At 38.1% G+C, this 14736-nt stretch overlaps 4 protein-coding genes across 4 annotated transcripts; 3 read left to right on the forward strand and 1 right to left on the reverse strand.

The window, feature by feature from the left end:
- Positions 1-577: 577 nt before the first annotated feature.
- PHYBLDRAFT_70204 (hypothetical protein) lies at positions 578-5495 on the forward strand (the record flags this gene model as incomplete). The annotated part of the gene is made up of 10 exons (XM_018442234.1): positions 578-1543; positions 1620-1823; positions 1888-1988; positions 2175-2686; positions 2873-3314; positions 3335-3643; positions 3808-3861; positions 4019-4265; positions 4345-4422; positions 4566-5495. The coding sequence occupies 10 exons, from the start codon at positions 578-580 to the stop codon at positions 5493-5495; spliced, it is 3843 nt and encodes a 1280-aa protein (XP_018284843.1).
- A 1244-nt stretch (positions 5496-6739) lies between these two features.
- On the reverse strand, positions 6740-8330 carry PHYBLDRAFT_24766 (hypothetical protein; the record flags this gene model as incomplete). The annotated part of the gene is made up of 7 exons (XM_018439853.1): positions 6740-6861; positions 7030-7083; positions 7163-7272; positions 7419-7497; positions 7583-7879; positions 8007-8049; positions 8205-8330. The coding sequence occupies 7 exons, from the start codon at positions 8328-8330 to the stop codon at positions 6740-6742; spliced, it is 831 nt and encodes a 276-aa protein (XP_018284844.1).
- A 1392-nt stretch (positions 8331-9722) lies between these two features.
- On the forward strand, positions 9723-10559 carry PHYBLDRAFT_118893 (hypothetical protein; the record flags this gene model as incomplete). Its single annotated transcript, XM_018428653.1, has 3 exons — positions 9723-9900; positions 10005-10186; positions 10347-10559. 3 exons carry the CDS (start codon positions 9723-9725, stop codon positions 10557-10559), a joined length of 573 nt encoding a protein of 190 aa, XP_018284845.1.
- Positions 10560-13214: 2655 nt separating this feature from the next.
- Positions 13215-14465, forward strand: PHYBLDRAFT_152076 (hypothetical protein; the record flags this gene model as incomplete). Its single annotated transcript, XM_018432836.1, has 4 exons — positions 13215-13390; positions 13481-13809; positions 13975-14046; positions 14347-14465. The coding sequence occupies 4 exons, from the start codon at positions 13215-13217 to the stop codon at positions 14463-14465; spliced, it is 696 nt and encodes a 231-aa protein (XP_018284846.1).
- Between the last annotated feature and the right edge of the window lie 271 nt (positions 14466-14736).

Below are 14736 nucleotides of genomic sequence, written 5' to 3' on the forward strand. Positions count from 1 at the left end.
TTGTATCTTTCTTGGTATAAAAATCTTTTGGCAAAATTCTTCTCTATATTGCTGTTGTCTGTCAACTATTCATCAAGAACCACCTTTGGCACAAGAGCAAGATGTTCATACATATCACTATTGTCTTGATCTGTTTTGGCAAGTTTTTCGCAAGCTAGAAGCGACTGCTCAATAGTATCTCATGTGCTTGGTTTAATCTCTCTAAGAGTCATGATAGTTTTCTGTTTTCTAATGTACCAAGGCATGATAAAATGTTAAGAAAGAGATGGTTTTATTGATTTATCAACATGATTCTCTATTTTATAGATTTCTTGAAACAAATTATCCTTTTTTTACATAATCTTATACTTCATCAGAGAAAATATTTAAATAGCAAGCCTATCACTGTGCTCCATCTACTTTTGCATAAAAGATTTTTCTTCTTGAAAAAAAAACGTTGCAAAATGTGGGTCTTTTTGAAAAATTCCGAAATTTTTTTTTGACCAACTCACTACCTGAACCCCAAATCCCGGCAAAAAGAAATAAAGCCCAGACTCTTGCTATCCAGAAGCAGAAAAGAGCAGTCAGCACGCGAAGCATGATCAACAAGAACTGTGCAAACTTGGTCGAGGGTGGCTTCACCTACAACAGGGACGAAGCTATGACTCTCGCAGAAGATCAACCGGAACGCGCCGCCTTTAAGGCCACCATTGCTGACTTAACCAGAAAGTTGGAAAAACTGGCCGCCAACTACCAGTCAGTTATGGAAAAGTTTAACAGCTTACTTGCCAAGCACAACGCCAGCACTACCAGAGCAACCTTTGCACCCACTGATAAAGACTCGCTGATGGCATCTAAGCAGGCCCCAAAAACCCTGATGAATGATGACAGCAGCAACAATTGCACCCAATGTGCCAACTGCAACCCCATCACTGACAACAGCAACAACAACAAAAGCTGCAATATCACTACAGGTAGCACTGCCACACCCACCCAGACTTCATATGCTACGCAAGCCAAGAAGGGCATAAATGCCAAACAGGCCAAGCAGAAAGTCCAAGTCCGCAGAGTCCAGGGACAACGACTTCTACAAAAACCAACTGGCCCATCTGAGTACGAATTTGTGTATCTCCTGGCCAAAAGATGTGTCAAATACCAGGAAATGAGAGAAATCCTCAGCTCTTTTAAGATCCCCACCTCCCACATCCTAGATATCCAATTCCTTGCCAGAGGGACAGTAACTCTACTCATCGATGGGGAGTTCCGCAAAGAACTCATCGCACTACTAGGAAAGGCCAAAGTGCCTCCACTGGACAACTTTGATCCCACCACCACCAATGTGATTGCCAATCCCAAGTTGAAAGAAGAGGCCATTGAGGTTAGGACAAGAAAAGCCCAGACACTTTTTGACACACGCCTGGTAAAGGCCTGCCTCTGCATGCCAACATACCTTGTCCACAGCATCATCCAACACTTCTTGTCTCCAAAGGCTGTCGTAAAGATCTCGCAGATCGCAGTCTCCGACTACCTGGAAGGCCGAAAAACTGACAGCACCATCGCCCCAGTAGCACCAACTAATGCCATGGATGGAATTGAATCCACCGAAACGCCACACACAACAATAAATTAATAGACTGAAGATCGGTTTATTTAACGCCAATGGACTACGGCCCAAATTGGTGAATGTGATAGATGCTTGTGAGACGAACGATATTGATATTCTTTTTGTTACAGAGACTTTCCTGCCTGAGAGCGCCCCTGCTCTCCAGTGCCCTTGGACCCAGATACACAACTTTGCCATTCCAACGACGTTGCCAGAGCCAATGGACGGCATCTTGCTTGAGGTATACAAATAAATTTTAGAAAGGGAACAATAGGTACTGTGAGAGTATTGTTTATTTAAGAAAGAAGATCATAGCTGTTTATATAGACATTTGGTTCCCTAATTTAAGATCTCTGTTAGTTAATGGTTGGTTATCACTGAAGCAGTGTGAAGTGTACAAGGCCTGGTGTGTGTTACGTTCCTGAGATGTGACCCTGCCAGGTTCATTAGCAATTGTAGTATCCATTCTGGATTGTGGAGTTTGTATTTCACTCAATTGTGGTGTGTATACCACATCACTACTTATAAGGCCAGATTTTTCTCATCATGTACACCCCCTTCCAATCATTAACCCCCACGTTGTATCATGTAGGATCGATCCCTATACTATACACTGCATATACTTCCCACCACGATTGACATCCTCTGAGTGTCAAGAGCGGCTGGCATTGTTACCTGTCGACGACTTCACCATTGTTTGTGGCGACTTCAACACTCAACTACACCACACAACTAGGGACACTCGAGGAGGACCACTAAGTGAAATTATGGCAAACTGGATTAGCAGTAAGGATTTAACATTGTGGAATTCGGAGTTGACCTTTGGCATCCCAACATACGAGAGAGTCCATACATCTGGCAGGGTCTTCAAAAGTATTATCGATTTCTTCTTGTCGCGAGAGGAGCAATTCCATGATATGCAAATGCAAATCCATGACGAACTCGCCTTGGACTCTGACCACCACCTTTGTGAGCTATACTTTCAGCCTGTGTTCATACCACAGCTCCCAACAGAAAACTCTGTCCGTCGACTTTGGAAGCTTCAACGACTGGAAATCGAAGAGGTCTACAAAAAATACCAAAGACGATTTGAAGTGGGTTCAGGTACACTTCAATGAGAGATCCAACAAACCATTAAAGACACTTCCATATCGTGCCCTGTTGTCTTGGAGACCTATTCAGAACGTCTCAATGAGACGATATATAAGGTTTTGGATGATTCTGTTGGGCGAGCGTCACCACGACCAGAAGTTTGAAAGAACTTTTAGAATGCCAAATTACAACACCTAGCTGACTGGCGTCAAGAACTTTACCGTTGGCGACGCCGGGTAGGCAATGACTTTGAACGCATTAAAGCCCATGCTGAGTATGTTGCAGCAAGCCAAGATCTGCGAACAGCAGTTCGGGCGGCACGACAACAAATCTGGTACGATTTCTGCAACAAAATCCAAAAGGCTCCTTCAGAGATGGTGAGCGCGTTAAAGAGAATGAAGATTTGGCGACGATCTCCGATTTCTCTGACATCTCCAGAAGGACCACTTACAGCCGCTAATAACATGATCGACCACCTTGAAGATGTTTTTGGTAGATCTACGGAAATACTGACTGAACCGGCAGTTACACCAATGGAGAGGGAAGTACCATGGGACGTAGACCAAGTCAAAGAAGCTATTCGTCGTTTGCCACAATGGAAAGCACCAGGTATTGATCATATTAGGGCAGAGATGCTCAAGTCTCTTGTATCAACTCTAGGTCCTCTACTCCACATGCTCTTCAAGCTGTGTTGGAGATGGTCGTGGACGCCTGTTGCATGGAGAACGGCACAGGTGGTACCTATCTACAAAAAAATAAAGGAGCGCACGCAGATCCCAGCAGTTATAGGTCCATCAGCTTGACCTCAGTGTTCAGAAAGCTTTTGGAGCGATGCCTGGCTGAGGAACTCCTTTCGACCATGCCAGAGTTAGATATAGCCCAGGAAGGATTCCGCGCTAGCTGCGGTACCCTAGACCAGGCTCTCTGTCTCCACGAACTAATGAGGCAATACTCTGTTCCCGACCCTGAGTGAGAGCAAGCGCTCAAACCACCAGTTGTTGTCTTCCTGGACATCAAAGCTGCATATGATAGTGTGGATCGTAACGTCATATGGGACTCGTTGCAACCTTTTGTGTCGGAACCCTTGCTAGTGCTACTTCAGAATTTATTTAACGATATTATTGTTAATGTAGTGATGAAAAATGCAGTGTCCCATGGTGTTACGCCAAGACATGGAGTCCTGCAGGGTAGTATACTTTCACCTTTCTTATATTCAATTTTTATTGATACCCTACCACGTTTACTTTGGGGAGTCTCCGCCCAACCATACTACGTTCGCATCCCCTCTCCCTCGTTAACAAGGTCCCTTTGGTTGTCCTCATACTGTACGTACGCATTTGACAGCCCAACAGCCACTCCTTTGTCACTATTGGAGGAGCTTAGGACGGTCACCTGTAATGTGTTCAGTGTTCACAGGACGGAGGGGGATGCACCAGACTATTTTCCTAAATCAATGGCTCCTATCAACTGTCTTCTGTATGCTGAAGATGTTGCCCTTATAGGCACACCCGACGATGTGCAAAAAATGTTGACTGTAGCCAAGACACATTCAAACCTTCTGGGGTATAAGTGGAGTCCATCCAAATGCGAGGTCCTCAATGCCCCTCCCAATTCTTCTTTTTCTTTATATGGGAACACTCTTCCCACTTGCACTTCCTTTAAATATTTAGGATTCCCTTTTGCTAGCCAAGGGATATATTGAGCCGACATGTTCCTTAAGTCGCAGCAAAAAGCTTGTGCAGCAATGCGTAAGCTTAGTAGCTCGGGTGTACATATGAACGGGTTTGGTCTCCCTGCGGCTCTCAGAGCTTATCTCATTTTTATCCGCCCCATTCTAGAGTACGGCTTAGCCATTGTTCCTGCTAGCCGGAGTGACGTTCAAATCCTGTAGAAAGCCCAAAATATGTGTCTCCGGACATGTATTCGACGGCCCAATGCAACGATGGGAGTTGTTCATATCGCTGCATTAGCTGCTCTACCCAACCTATTCACCCGTTCCCGTGCTCTTCAAGCCAAATTTCTTCGTCGTGCTGAAACACTACTCTCAGTCTCCTTTGTCAAAGCTCTTACCACGCAGCTGGACCTTTCCAAAGAAAAAACGACATGGGGTGAGCTTTGTCATAGTGTACTCTGGATAAAGGCCCAATTGCTGAAAGAACATCAACCTCGGTTGAAGGACCCATTAAAAGAAGCTTATGTTCTACTGTGCCAAAAAGAAATCGACATGCAACTTGTGAGCATTAACCGTCCAGTAACTGCTGCTAGAGGCTTCTGCAAACCCTTCTGGGATCCGGTCTTACTACTGCCCTGCACTCGCTCAGAACGACGCCGCCTGATCAAATGGCGAATTGCTTGGCTACCACCTACACCATCAGTTGAGTGCCAATGCGGCGCTATCAAGGGTAACCGAAAACATATGCTCCTATGCCCCACCACAATCACTCTCGTTCAAAAACTCTGGTCTTTGATTGATCCTGCTCCTCCCCCAGAGGTTCATCTCATCGACTATGCTCTCAACTGTCTCCCCCAGTCTTTCAAATCGCCTGGTACGTGGTGCGATTGGTGGCCGTGCTTGCTTGCCTTGCTACGTGCTGTTGATCAAACCACCTCATCCTACAAACTGCCAGAAGAAAAAGCTCATGGTCAAATCCTCATCGACCTTGCAGCAAAATTCCGTGCCACAAAACCAACCCATCCCCACCGCATCCCGCCGCCCACCCAAGAACCTGTTCCTGGTGATCCGTTCCCCCATCTTCTCTCCGAAATTTCCACCGTTCCTCGTCAACCCCCTCCATCTGTGCCCGCCCGAAATTGTGCCTAGGAGGACTGACTTGGTCTGGTATTGTTGTGTATTCTGGATCCATAAATGGGTCGTCCGAGTTTCTAAAAGGAATCCCTCTTTGGAGCTCCTATCCCTGCTGAAATCCGTTCCCAATTCTGGTGCCATCAGTACCTAGTTACTTATTCTCGATTCTTTTGTGTCATTTATTTTTCTTATATATTTATTTCACCTGTATTCTTACCAGCTGTATTATCTATTTTAATCTTAGTCTTTCTAAAAGCCGTTTTCCCCCACAGGGGGTTTTTTACGTGCTCTCTTTACTGTTTTTGCTGACTAGTCATCTTTGTCTTTAGCATGCGCGTTCCATATTTTTTCTTTATTTTTCTTTCACTTTTACATATTTTTTTTTATTCCCCCTCATATTTAGGGGGTTACTTTTTATTATTTCATTTATTCTTCAGCTCTCATCGGGTAGCCAATATGCTAAAATGCGCAAGGCCTAGAAAAACCAACAATAAAAAAAAATATTTTCACCTGTCCACCCTTATTTTTAATTAAAATAAATCTAAATTTTTCACATATTACATTGACAGTGATGAAGGAGACATATATCATATATATATATATTAAAGAAAATATTTATTGGTATATGAATAAAAGTTTACATTCATAGGAGAGCATTGATACATAATCTTCTATGAGAATAAAGGGTCCAGACAGAAGTCCAAACGAGAAAGAGAAAAATGCTTTGAAGTGACCTCAATAGTGACCATCTTTCTTATTGTATGTAAGAAAAAAAAAAGAGATGATTACAGCAATTGGTTTATTCAGTAAATTTCAAATTGGCTTAATCTGATATTTATTTTTCTTGATGGAGATAGAGGAAGGGAGGAATTTGATCTTGTTTCAATATACAGTATAAGGTGTTTCAATGATATAAATTAATAATAACAATAATAATAGTAATTCATCATCGTTTAAAGGTGCTCTTCTTCAAATAACATTCTTTCCATTGTTTCATGGTGTAGGTTTGAAGCGTCTGCCAATATCTAGGAATCATAATGATCATAAAAATAACAAGTAAAAAATAAAAATAAAAATAAAAATAAAAATAAAATAAAGGCAATAAAAATAATAAAATAGTAAAATAGTAAAATAATTATTTATTCATTCATTCATTCATTCATTCATTCATTTATCGATCGATTACTTGCTGGCTTGTTTGCTTGTTTGTTTGTTTGATTGCTTGTATTTTACTTTACTTTACTTTAATTTAATTTAATTTAATTTAATTTAATTTGAAGACTTACTCTTTTCATATCCATGACAGGTAAACAGAGCAGCATGGTTCGGATTTCTGATTGCTCAAGATCCTCTAGATTATCCTTTGCATTGCATAAAATGGCTACAGCCAAAAGAATAGTCATAGCAGTAACAAATAAAGATAAAGAAGAAGAAAATATGTTAAGCGAATGATCAAAATACAAACACACATTAAGGTAGTCTTGTGCTCCATGTAAAACAGTAACATGTCATACGATTATTATTATTATGACTATATATATAAATTTACCTAGACAGACAAAGGGATGAAACTCGAGTGGATCAGATACAGCAAAGTAGGCATCTAAACTCAAGATATTATTGGTATTAATCCATGTTATTGAAGGAATGATATTAAGATTATTGTAGTCGTTATATTTTACCCCAGAGAGCCACAAGATTCGAGAATGGCAATTCTTTGGAAAGGAGATTCTGTAACCAAGACGTCGACCATTCATCTAAATTAACCTCCTCATCCTCAAAATAATTACATCTAAAAGAACAAACAAATTACATTAATAAAGTTGTATTTTTCAATAATAACAATAATAATATGAGCAGTAAAGACAAGATTCAGAGGAATCGCAAGTAGGATAAAAAGAATAAAGAAACAAAGATCAACAGGCGGGTGTGACTTACAGTTCTGGTAAAGCATAGCGAAAAAGAGATAGAAAGTGGGCCACACGCTGTTTCGTAGTATTTGTTGTATTAACTTCATCTATATAATATATATATATATAAAGGTAATTATGATTGAGAACTTAAAGGCCTAATGAATACCAAGAAATTTATGTAGACTTTACCGATGGCTTGCATCAAACGCTCAAAGCAAAAGTAGGCATCGCACTCCCTGTCAAGTGCATAGAGAAAGGGAGCACAGAGATAGATGAGTGCAGGGTGATAATCGACATCTCTGTTGGTATTCAGGTATGCGGTTATGATATTTTCAAACCGTGGTAGATATTGCTGGTCGGCCATTTCTGATGTTCGTCGTTGATACCGGCCCACTTCGGCCCGGATCCGTCTCAATAAGTCAGGATCACCTTTCTCAAGCTGATCATATTCTTGACTCCGTGCCCTTGAACGAGTCAATTCTTTAGCTATAAATACACGGATTATAAAACCATAATAAATAAATAAATTATTAATTATTATTATTTTTTATATTAAAATAAGGTTTTGTGTTATGTGTTTTGGCTTTTAGCTTTTGGCTTTTGGAAAACTCACATCGGTCAGCGTCTTGTACACCGAGAAGATACATCCAGACTTCCTGCACCAACAGGCGCAATGTGAGATCAACACAGACGGTAAAAAGGAAAAAGGAATAAAGAAGGAACGAAAAGAAAAAGAAAAGTTCAAGTGGAATTTGAAGTGGGAAATTGACAGAGATAGGAATAACAAAAATAATAACAAGGGATAACTCACCCCACGAAGTTGATTTGGTACACCATGCCGAGCCAGGATTCGAAGCCGTTCAAGGTCAACATGAACTTCGGATTGCAGAATGTCAGTAAAGTCATTGAATACCGAGATTGCCTCATCCTGCTCCATCAGAGTGCTTGCAGATCTGTCACGCTGTCTTTGCACTCTACTGACGGCAGTGGAACATGGGGAGAGTTGGAGCATTTAATAAAAGTATTTAAAAGGAGAAGTAAAGAAGTAAAGAGAAAAAAAGGATAAATAGAAACAATTGCAATATATATATATATAATAAAGTAACGCTTTGAAAATTCTATTCACTATAGAATTTATCCTATCTCGAGATTTCCATATCAAGGAAAAGTTATTCGTCTCTTATTCTCTCTCTCTCTCTCTCTCTCTCTCTCTCTGGTTTTTTTTTCCCAGTGTGTATGTTTCTGCCTATCTGTTTCATTACATAAATATACTTTATATATATAAATACTTCTTGTGGTATTAATGTGTTTCTATGGATACACAATCTTGCCTTTTATTTTTAAACAAGAAAATTTGCTATAAATTATTGAACTTTAATTTAACTTGACTTGAATGTGTATATTTTGTATTATATAATTCCAATAAAATATGCCGAATATACTTTATATGGAATTGTTAAAAATAAAAAAAATAAAAAATAGAAAAAAAAATTATATGTATATAGAAAATAGAAAATGATGACGTTGTCAATTTCCCTTCACTTTTTTTTTTTTTTTTTTTTTTTTTTAAATTTAAAAATTAAATTTTTAAATTTTTAATTTTTTTTTAATTTTTTTTTTTGTTTTTTAGGTAGATATTCCCCTTGCTTACCATTCTTGTACTTGTACTTGCGTTCTCTATTTTTCTCTATATCTCCCTCCCTTTCTCTCTCTTTATTTTTCTTTCTACATTGTGTAGTGCGTGTGCATTTTCTTTATTATAAATTATATATAATACATAAGAACTGTACATACATCATACATATCCTATCGCAAAATATATAATACATTTCGATTAATATCTGTATAGATCATGTCAGACTCTGGACAAAAGTAAGATTACTCTTTTACTCAACCATCCATTTACTTGGTCATTTACTTGTTTATTCAGTCATCTATTCATTCACTCTTTTAATCTATTAACTGTTATATATATATATATATATTATATTATATTATATATATATATATTTACTTGTAATAAATAATTTCAGAAAACGCAAGTGGGATCTCGATGACAGTGGTCAAACTCAAGCAGAGAATGTAACAGCAAGCAAAATCAGTAAAGTAGACGATGAATCGAACAAAAAGATTGCCACCGACAAAGATGTGGATCCCAGTAAAGCAGCCAGTAAGTATTTCAACTGAATCTAGATAAATAAATAAATAAATAAATAAATAAATATACTTGGCTTAAAATATAAGATAATAATAATAGTAATAATAATAATTGCTTGACCTGATCTTGTTTACTTGGCTTATAGCTCTTGCTGCTGCAAAAATCAATGCAATGCTGGCTCAAAAGGGTATTCCATTGACTGAGGAAGAACGACCCAACCAATTCGAAAGACCAAAAGAAAAAGCCGATGCCGAATTCGTTAAAGATATTCCTATCAATGATCTCAAGAACAGGTACATGTTGACGCGTGGGGCAACGCAGACTCAAATCCAACGCGAAACAAATGCAGGTAAATATAATATATATATATATATATATATATATATTGATATGATTAAATTCCTGCTTCTTTTTGTTTTCTTTTCTTTAATTTAACATGATTTTATTTGAAAGATGTGACAACACGTGGAAAATATTATCCTGAAAACATCCTTCCTACTGATAAGGAACCTCCGCTCTACCTCCACGTTACTGCGTCAACCCAGGAATCACTCGATAAAGCACTAGCCCAGATCGACAACCTGATCAAGACTGCCACTGTTCCTCTTCCTGGTACAGGATACCCACCTCGTGAAGTCGAAAGACGTGGAGAAGTTAACCCAAGAATCGTAAGTAACAACAATATATCGATAGTTATCTAGAATTGTGGAATTGTGGTGCAATCTTTTATGTATTATGTTATGTTATATTAACACATCCTTTTATTCGTTTTTGTCTGTTCCTATGTTTATTAAGCGCAAGTTCTTGGAACACAAGATCTACGTTGGTATTGAGGGCAGCCCACACTTCAACATTCGAGCCAAAATAGTCGGTCCTCAGGGTGCCTACGTGAAACACATTCAGAATGAGACCGGAAGTCGGGTTCAATTAAAAGGACGTGGATCAGGCTTTTATGAAACAAATACTGGTGTTGAAGCAGAAGAACCTTTACATGTTCATATTTCGTAAGTGTGTTAATGAGGATTACTATTATTTTGTGTGTGTGTGTGTGCGTTTGTGTGTTAATGATTTAACTGACAAACATACATATAGGTGTTCAAGACAAGAGGGACTCGATCAAGCAGTAAATTTGACTCAGAATCTGATCGATACTGTAAAGTCAGAGCATGAACGCGCCAGTCAATTCCCTCCTTATTTAAGAGGACCCACTGCCGCAAACCTTGGAGTTGGAGGTGGAGGTGGCGGTGGATACAACCGCGGTTACAGAGATTATAACAACGGAGGACAAAACGTAAGGACTATACTTTTCTTTTTCTTTACTCGATCTTGTTTAGGAAGATTTGGATAAATATAGAGAGGACAAGAGTGGTTAATTTTATTATTATTATTATTATTATTATTTAATGCTCACTAAAATTTGATTTGATTTGATTTGATTTAAAATAATGTAATGTAATATAATATTTGGTTGGATGGTTTAGAACTATGGTGGATATCATCACCAGTCTAGTTATAACAATCAAGCCGGACCTCCTCTTCCTGCTGGACCCCCTCCTCTTCCTCCTTCTGCTGGCCCAGGAAATGGCGGTGGCCAGGCCGGTGTTGTCGGAGGCCATGGAGGAGTTGGTATGGGAGGAAATGGCGGAGGTGGTGGTGTTGGAGGAGGAGGAGGAGGAGGAGGCGGTGGACCATTGGCTCCCGTAGTCGGTGCAGATCCTTATGGCTATGGTGGATATGATCCTGCTGCTGCCGCCGCCGCTGCTGCTGGAACAGGAGCCGGTGGTTATGATTACAACCAATACTACGCTTATTACGGACAGCAATATCCTTATGATGCCAACTATTACAGTTACTACGGTTACAATGCTAGTACACCAGCATCATCAGGTCCAGCAAACCCAACCCCCCCGCCACCTCCTCCTCCACCACCTTCGAGTGCATCGAGTGGAACACCGCAACCTCCACCACCCCCACCACCATCTGGTCAGCCTACTCCTCCCCCACCACCCCCACCCCAGTCCAACAGCTCGTCTCCCCCTCCTCCACCTCCCCCTCCTCCGTCCACAGACGATGTTCCACCTCCACCAGCACCTAGTGAAGAATCACCAAAGTCTTACAATGCTGTTCCACCACCACCGCAGCTGTAATTCAAAACCAAAAAAAAAATACAACCAAACTGACAGAAAGGGCGAATGGACAGACAAACAAGACGAGGTCAAAAATTTACACAGACGCACACACACACACATACATTCAATCAGCCAAAGAAAGAAAGGAGATATATTTTAGAAATGCAAAAAAAAGAGAGAAAGAGAAAGTAAGAGAGTAAGATATATCTATATACGTACATACATACATACATACAAGAAATGATAATGAAAATGAAGATCAAAAATAACTACATCTTTTCAGTTTGTCTTTTTGGATCGGATGCCTATTTTGTTTAACCCACAGTCACAAGTTAGCCCTATTTTCCTTTTTATTTTATTTTATTTTATTTATATCACTGTCTTTTATATATATATATATATATATATTCTTTAAATCAAACCGCAATGGAATTACTCACAAACTTACTCACTTATACAATTTCACTTAGTCGAATCTATCTCACTCACCAACAACAGCAACAACAAAAAAATTGGTTGAATTAATGAAGTGAAATGAAATGAAATGAAATTTAAACTTTAAAGAAAGGGAAAATAATAGGGTGAGGGTGAATGTATTGAAACGAAATATTATCTATCTATCTTTGTATATTTTGTATCTATAATATTTCAGGGTAATAACAATGAGTTGTTTTTGTTGTTGTTGTTGCTGTTGTTTTTAAGTACTAAACATTATTATACAACAGGTGGAATATTTTAGAACCTTATACTCACACTGACACTCACACTCACGAATAACACCATTCATGTATACGCACACACAAACACACAGAAAATAAGATCGAAAATACTAACAGTTTATATCTTTCTCTCTTTTGCACAAATAATAATTTAATTTAATTAAACAAATATATTATATTGTATTCTATTGCATTGTATTATAAATAATGATAATATTTCTAGTCCTGCGTAATAGTAACACACACATCTAGATATATACAATAGTTTAATGTCCGGCCTTTTCATATGTGCTTGTGGGTTTATAGAGATTATTTTTTGTTTTAAAATTACTGTGCAAGTAGATGAAGTGCATTTTATATATTATCATAAAACCTTTCTTTATTTCTTTATTTCTTTTTTTTTTAGTAATGCAAGGATCTTTCATGTACCAGGCATAATAAACAAATAGGAATAATTGGTATAGCAATGGTAGCAGTAAGTTGCATGTAATGATTACACACCCAATTTATTTTTATTTATATTTTTTTGCTTTAAAAAATATTGAATAAATTAAAATAGAATTGAAACATTTGTGTGTAAAACAATATATATAAAATATATGTATATTTGTATATTTGTATATTTGTATATTTCCACCTCTACCTCTACCTCTACCTCTGCAGATAAACACATAAATACGCACACACACACACACACACACACACACACATACGCAAATACGCTTTTTATTTTTGGATTTCTCTCTTTCTCTCAGTAATTCTTTTCTTTTATATATATATATATAACATACATACATACATACTTTACAAGCTTAATGAGACTTGGCCAGCCTTTGCATTCAACCCGCTCAATGAACACAACTCATCATGAATCTATTCACGCGTCAAGTACTCTAGACCTCCAACGTTCATGGGAACTTGATCGAGACGTAGCAGATTGTCGACAGTGCCATCGCCCATTTCATTTCTTACTACGACGGCACCATTGTCGGTAAAGAATCCTATCACCACCACCACCAAAACGCATATATATATATATATATAAATAAACGGATACTAATTATATATATATATATCTTAGCTCTTGTGGTCATGTAGTGTGCGATCGATGTAGTAGCCGTAGAATACGATTGAGTCCTCAGACAATGATTGAAGACCCTACGATACCTACTTTACATTACGCATCTATTGCACAACAACCCCAGAGAGTATGTGATTCCTGCGCAGAAAGTCTTGACCGCCAGAGGAGGACAAGACGAATGGAGCGCAGTATCAGCCGACAGAGCAGAATGGCAGAGTGCCCAATGTGTGGAGTCGGTCTCTTGCACCATTCTTTGGCAGAACAAGAACACCATGTTGCCGAGTGTCTAGATAAAGGTAGTCCGCCTGTACGCAGACCTCGTTATCTCGGTAAATATATATATACATATATTAATAATAATAGAAAAATCACCACCACTACCACCACTACCACCAATTCTTCTTTTTATTATTATTATTATTACAATTACAATTACAATTGCAATTACAGTCAATTATTAATTATTAATGCTAATATAATCATATTAATAATAGTTCATCAATTGTCTAATGACTCTCCACAGCTTGGTGAAGAATGTCCAATATGCTTTGAAGACTTTGTTGCAGGTAAGATGCAAAAATTCCTAAATTATTATACATAGAATTGTCACAAAGATAAACTCTATATATATAATTGTATTATATAATCTGGCATTGTTGCTAATCTACCTTTTGGTCTGTGCACGTATTATATAAACATATATATATACACTAAACTACACTAAACTACACTACACTACACTACACTACACTACACTACACTACAATATACATCTTCTCCTCACCTATACCTACATTTACATTCATATCCATGCATGTATACATATACATAATTATATACATAATTATATAATTTGGGGCTTGTAGGAGATGCTGTTGCTCGTATGGTCTGTCTCTGCTCTTATCATGCTCATTGTCTATCAGAATGGCTTGAAAGAGGAAAAGGTTGTCCTTTACATGATCATGATTCTCTGGCATCATTTTAATTAGATGAAACTTTCTTTATATATATATATATTGTTTTTGTTGTTGTTTTTACTCTTTATTCTATTTTATCTTCATTTATCATTTATCATTTATCATTTATCATTATGCAATAATGTGTATTCTACAAACAACAAACCAGACTTCTTCTAAAGTAAATATCCTATACACCCCTCACTCTGAAATTATATGTATTTTATCAATTGATTGGGTGCTGAATACTAATGAGTGTGATTTATGACAGCCTTGAACACAATTCGCCCCCTTTTTTTT

Source organism: Phycomyces blakesleeanus (assembly GCF_001638985.1).
Source record: "Phycomyces blakesleeanus NRRL 1555(-) unplaced genomic scaffold PHYBLscaffold_33, whole genome shotgun sequence".
NCBI classification, from domain to species: Eukaryota; Fungi; Mucoromycota; class Mucoromycetes; order Mucorales; family Phycomycetaceae; genus Phycomyces; species Phycomyces blakesleeanus.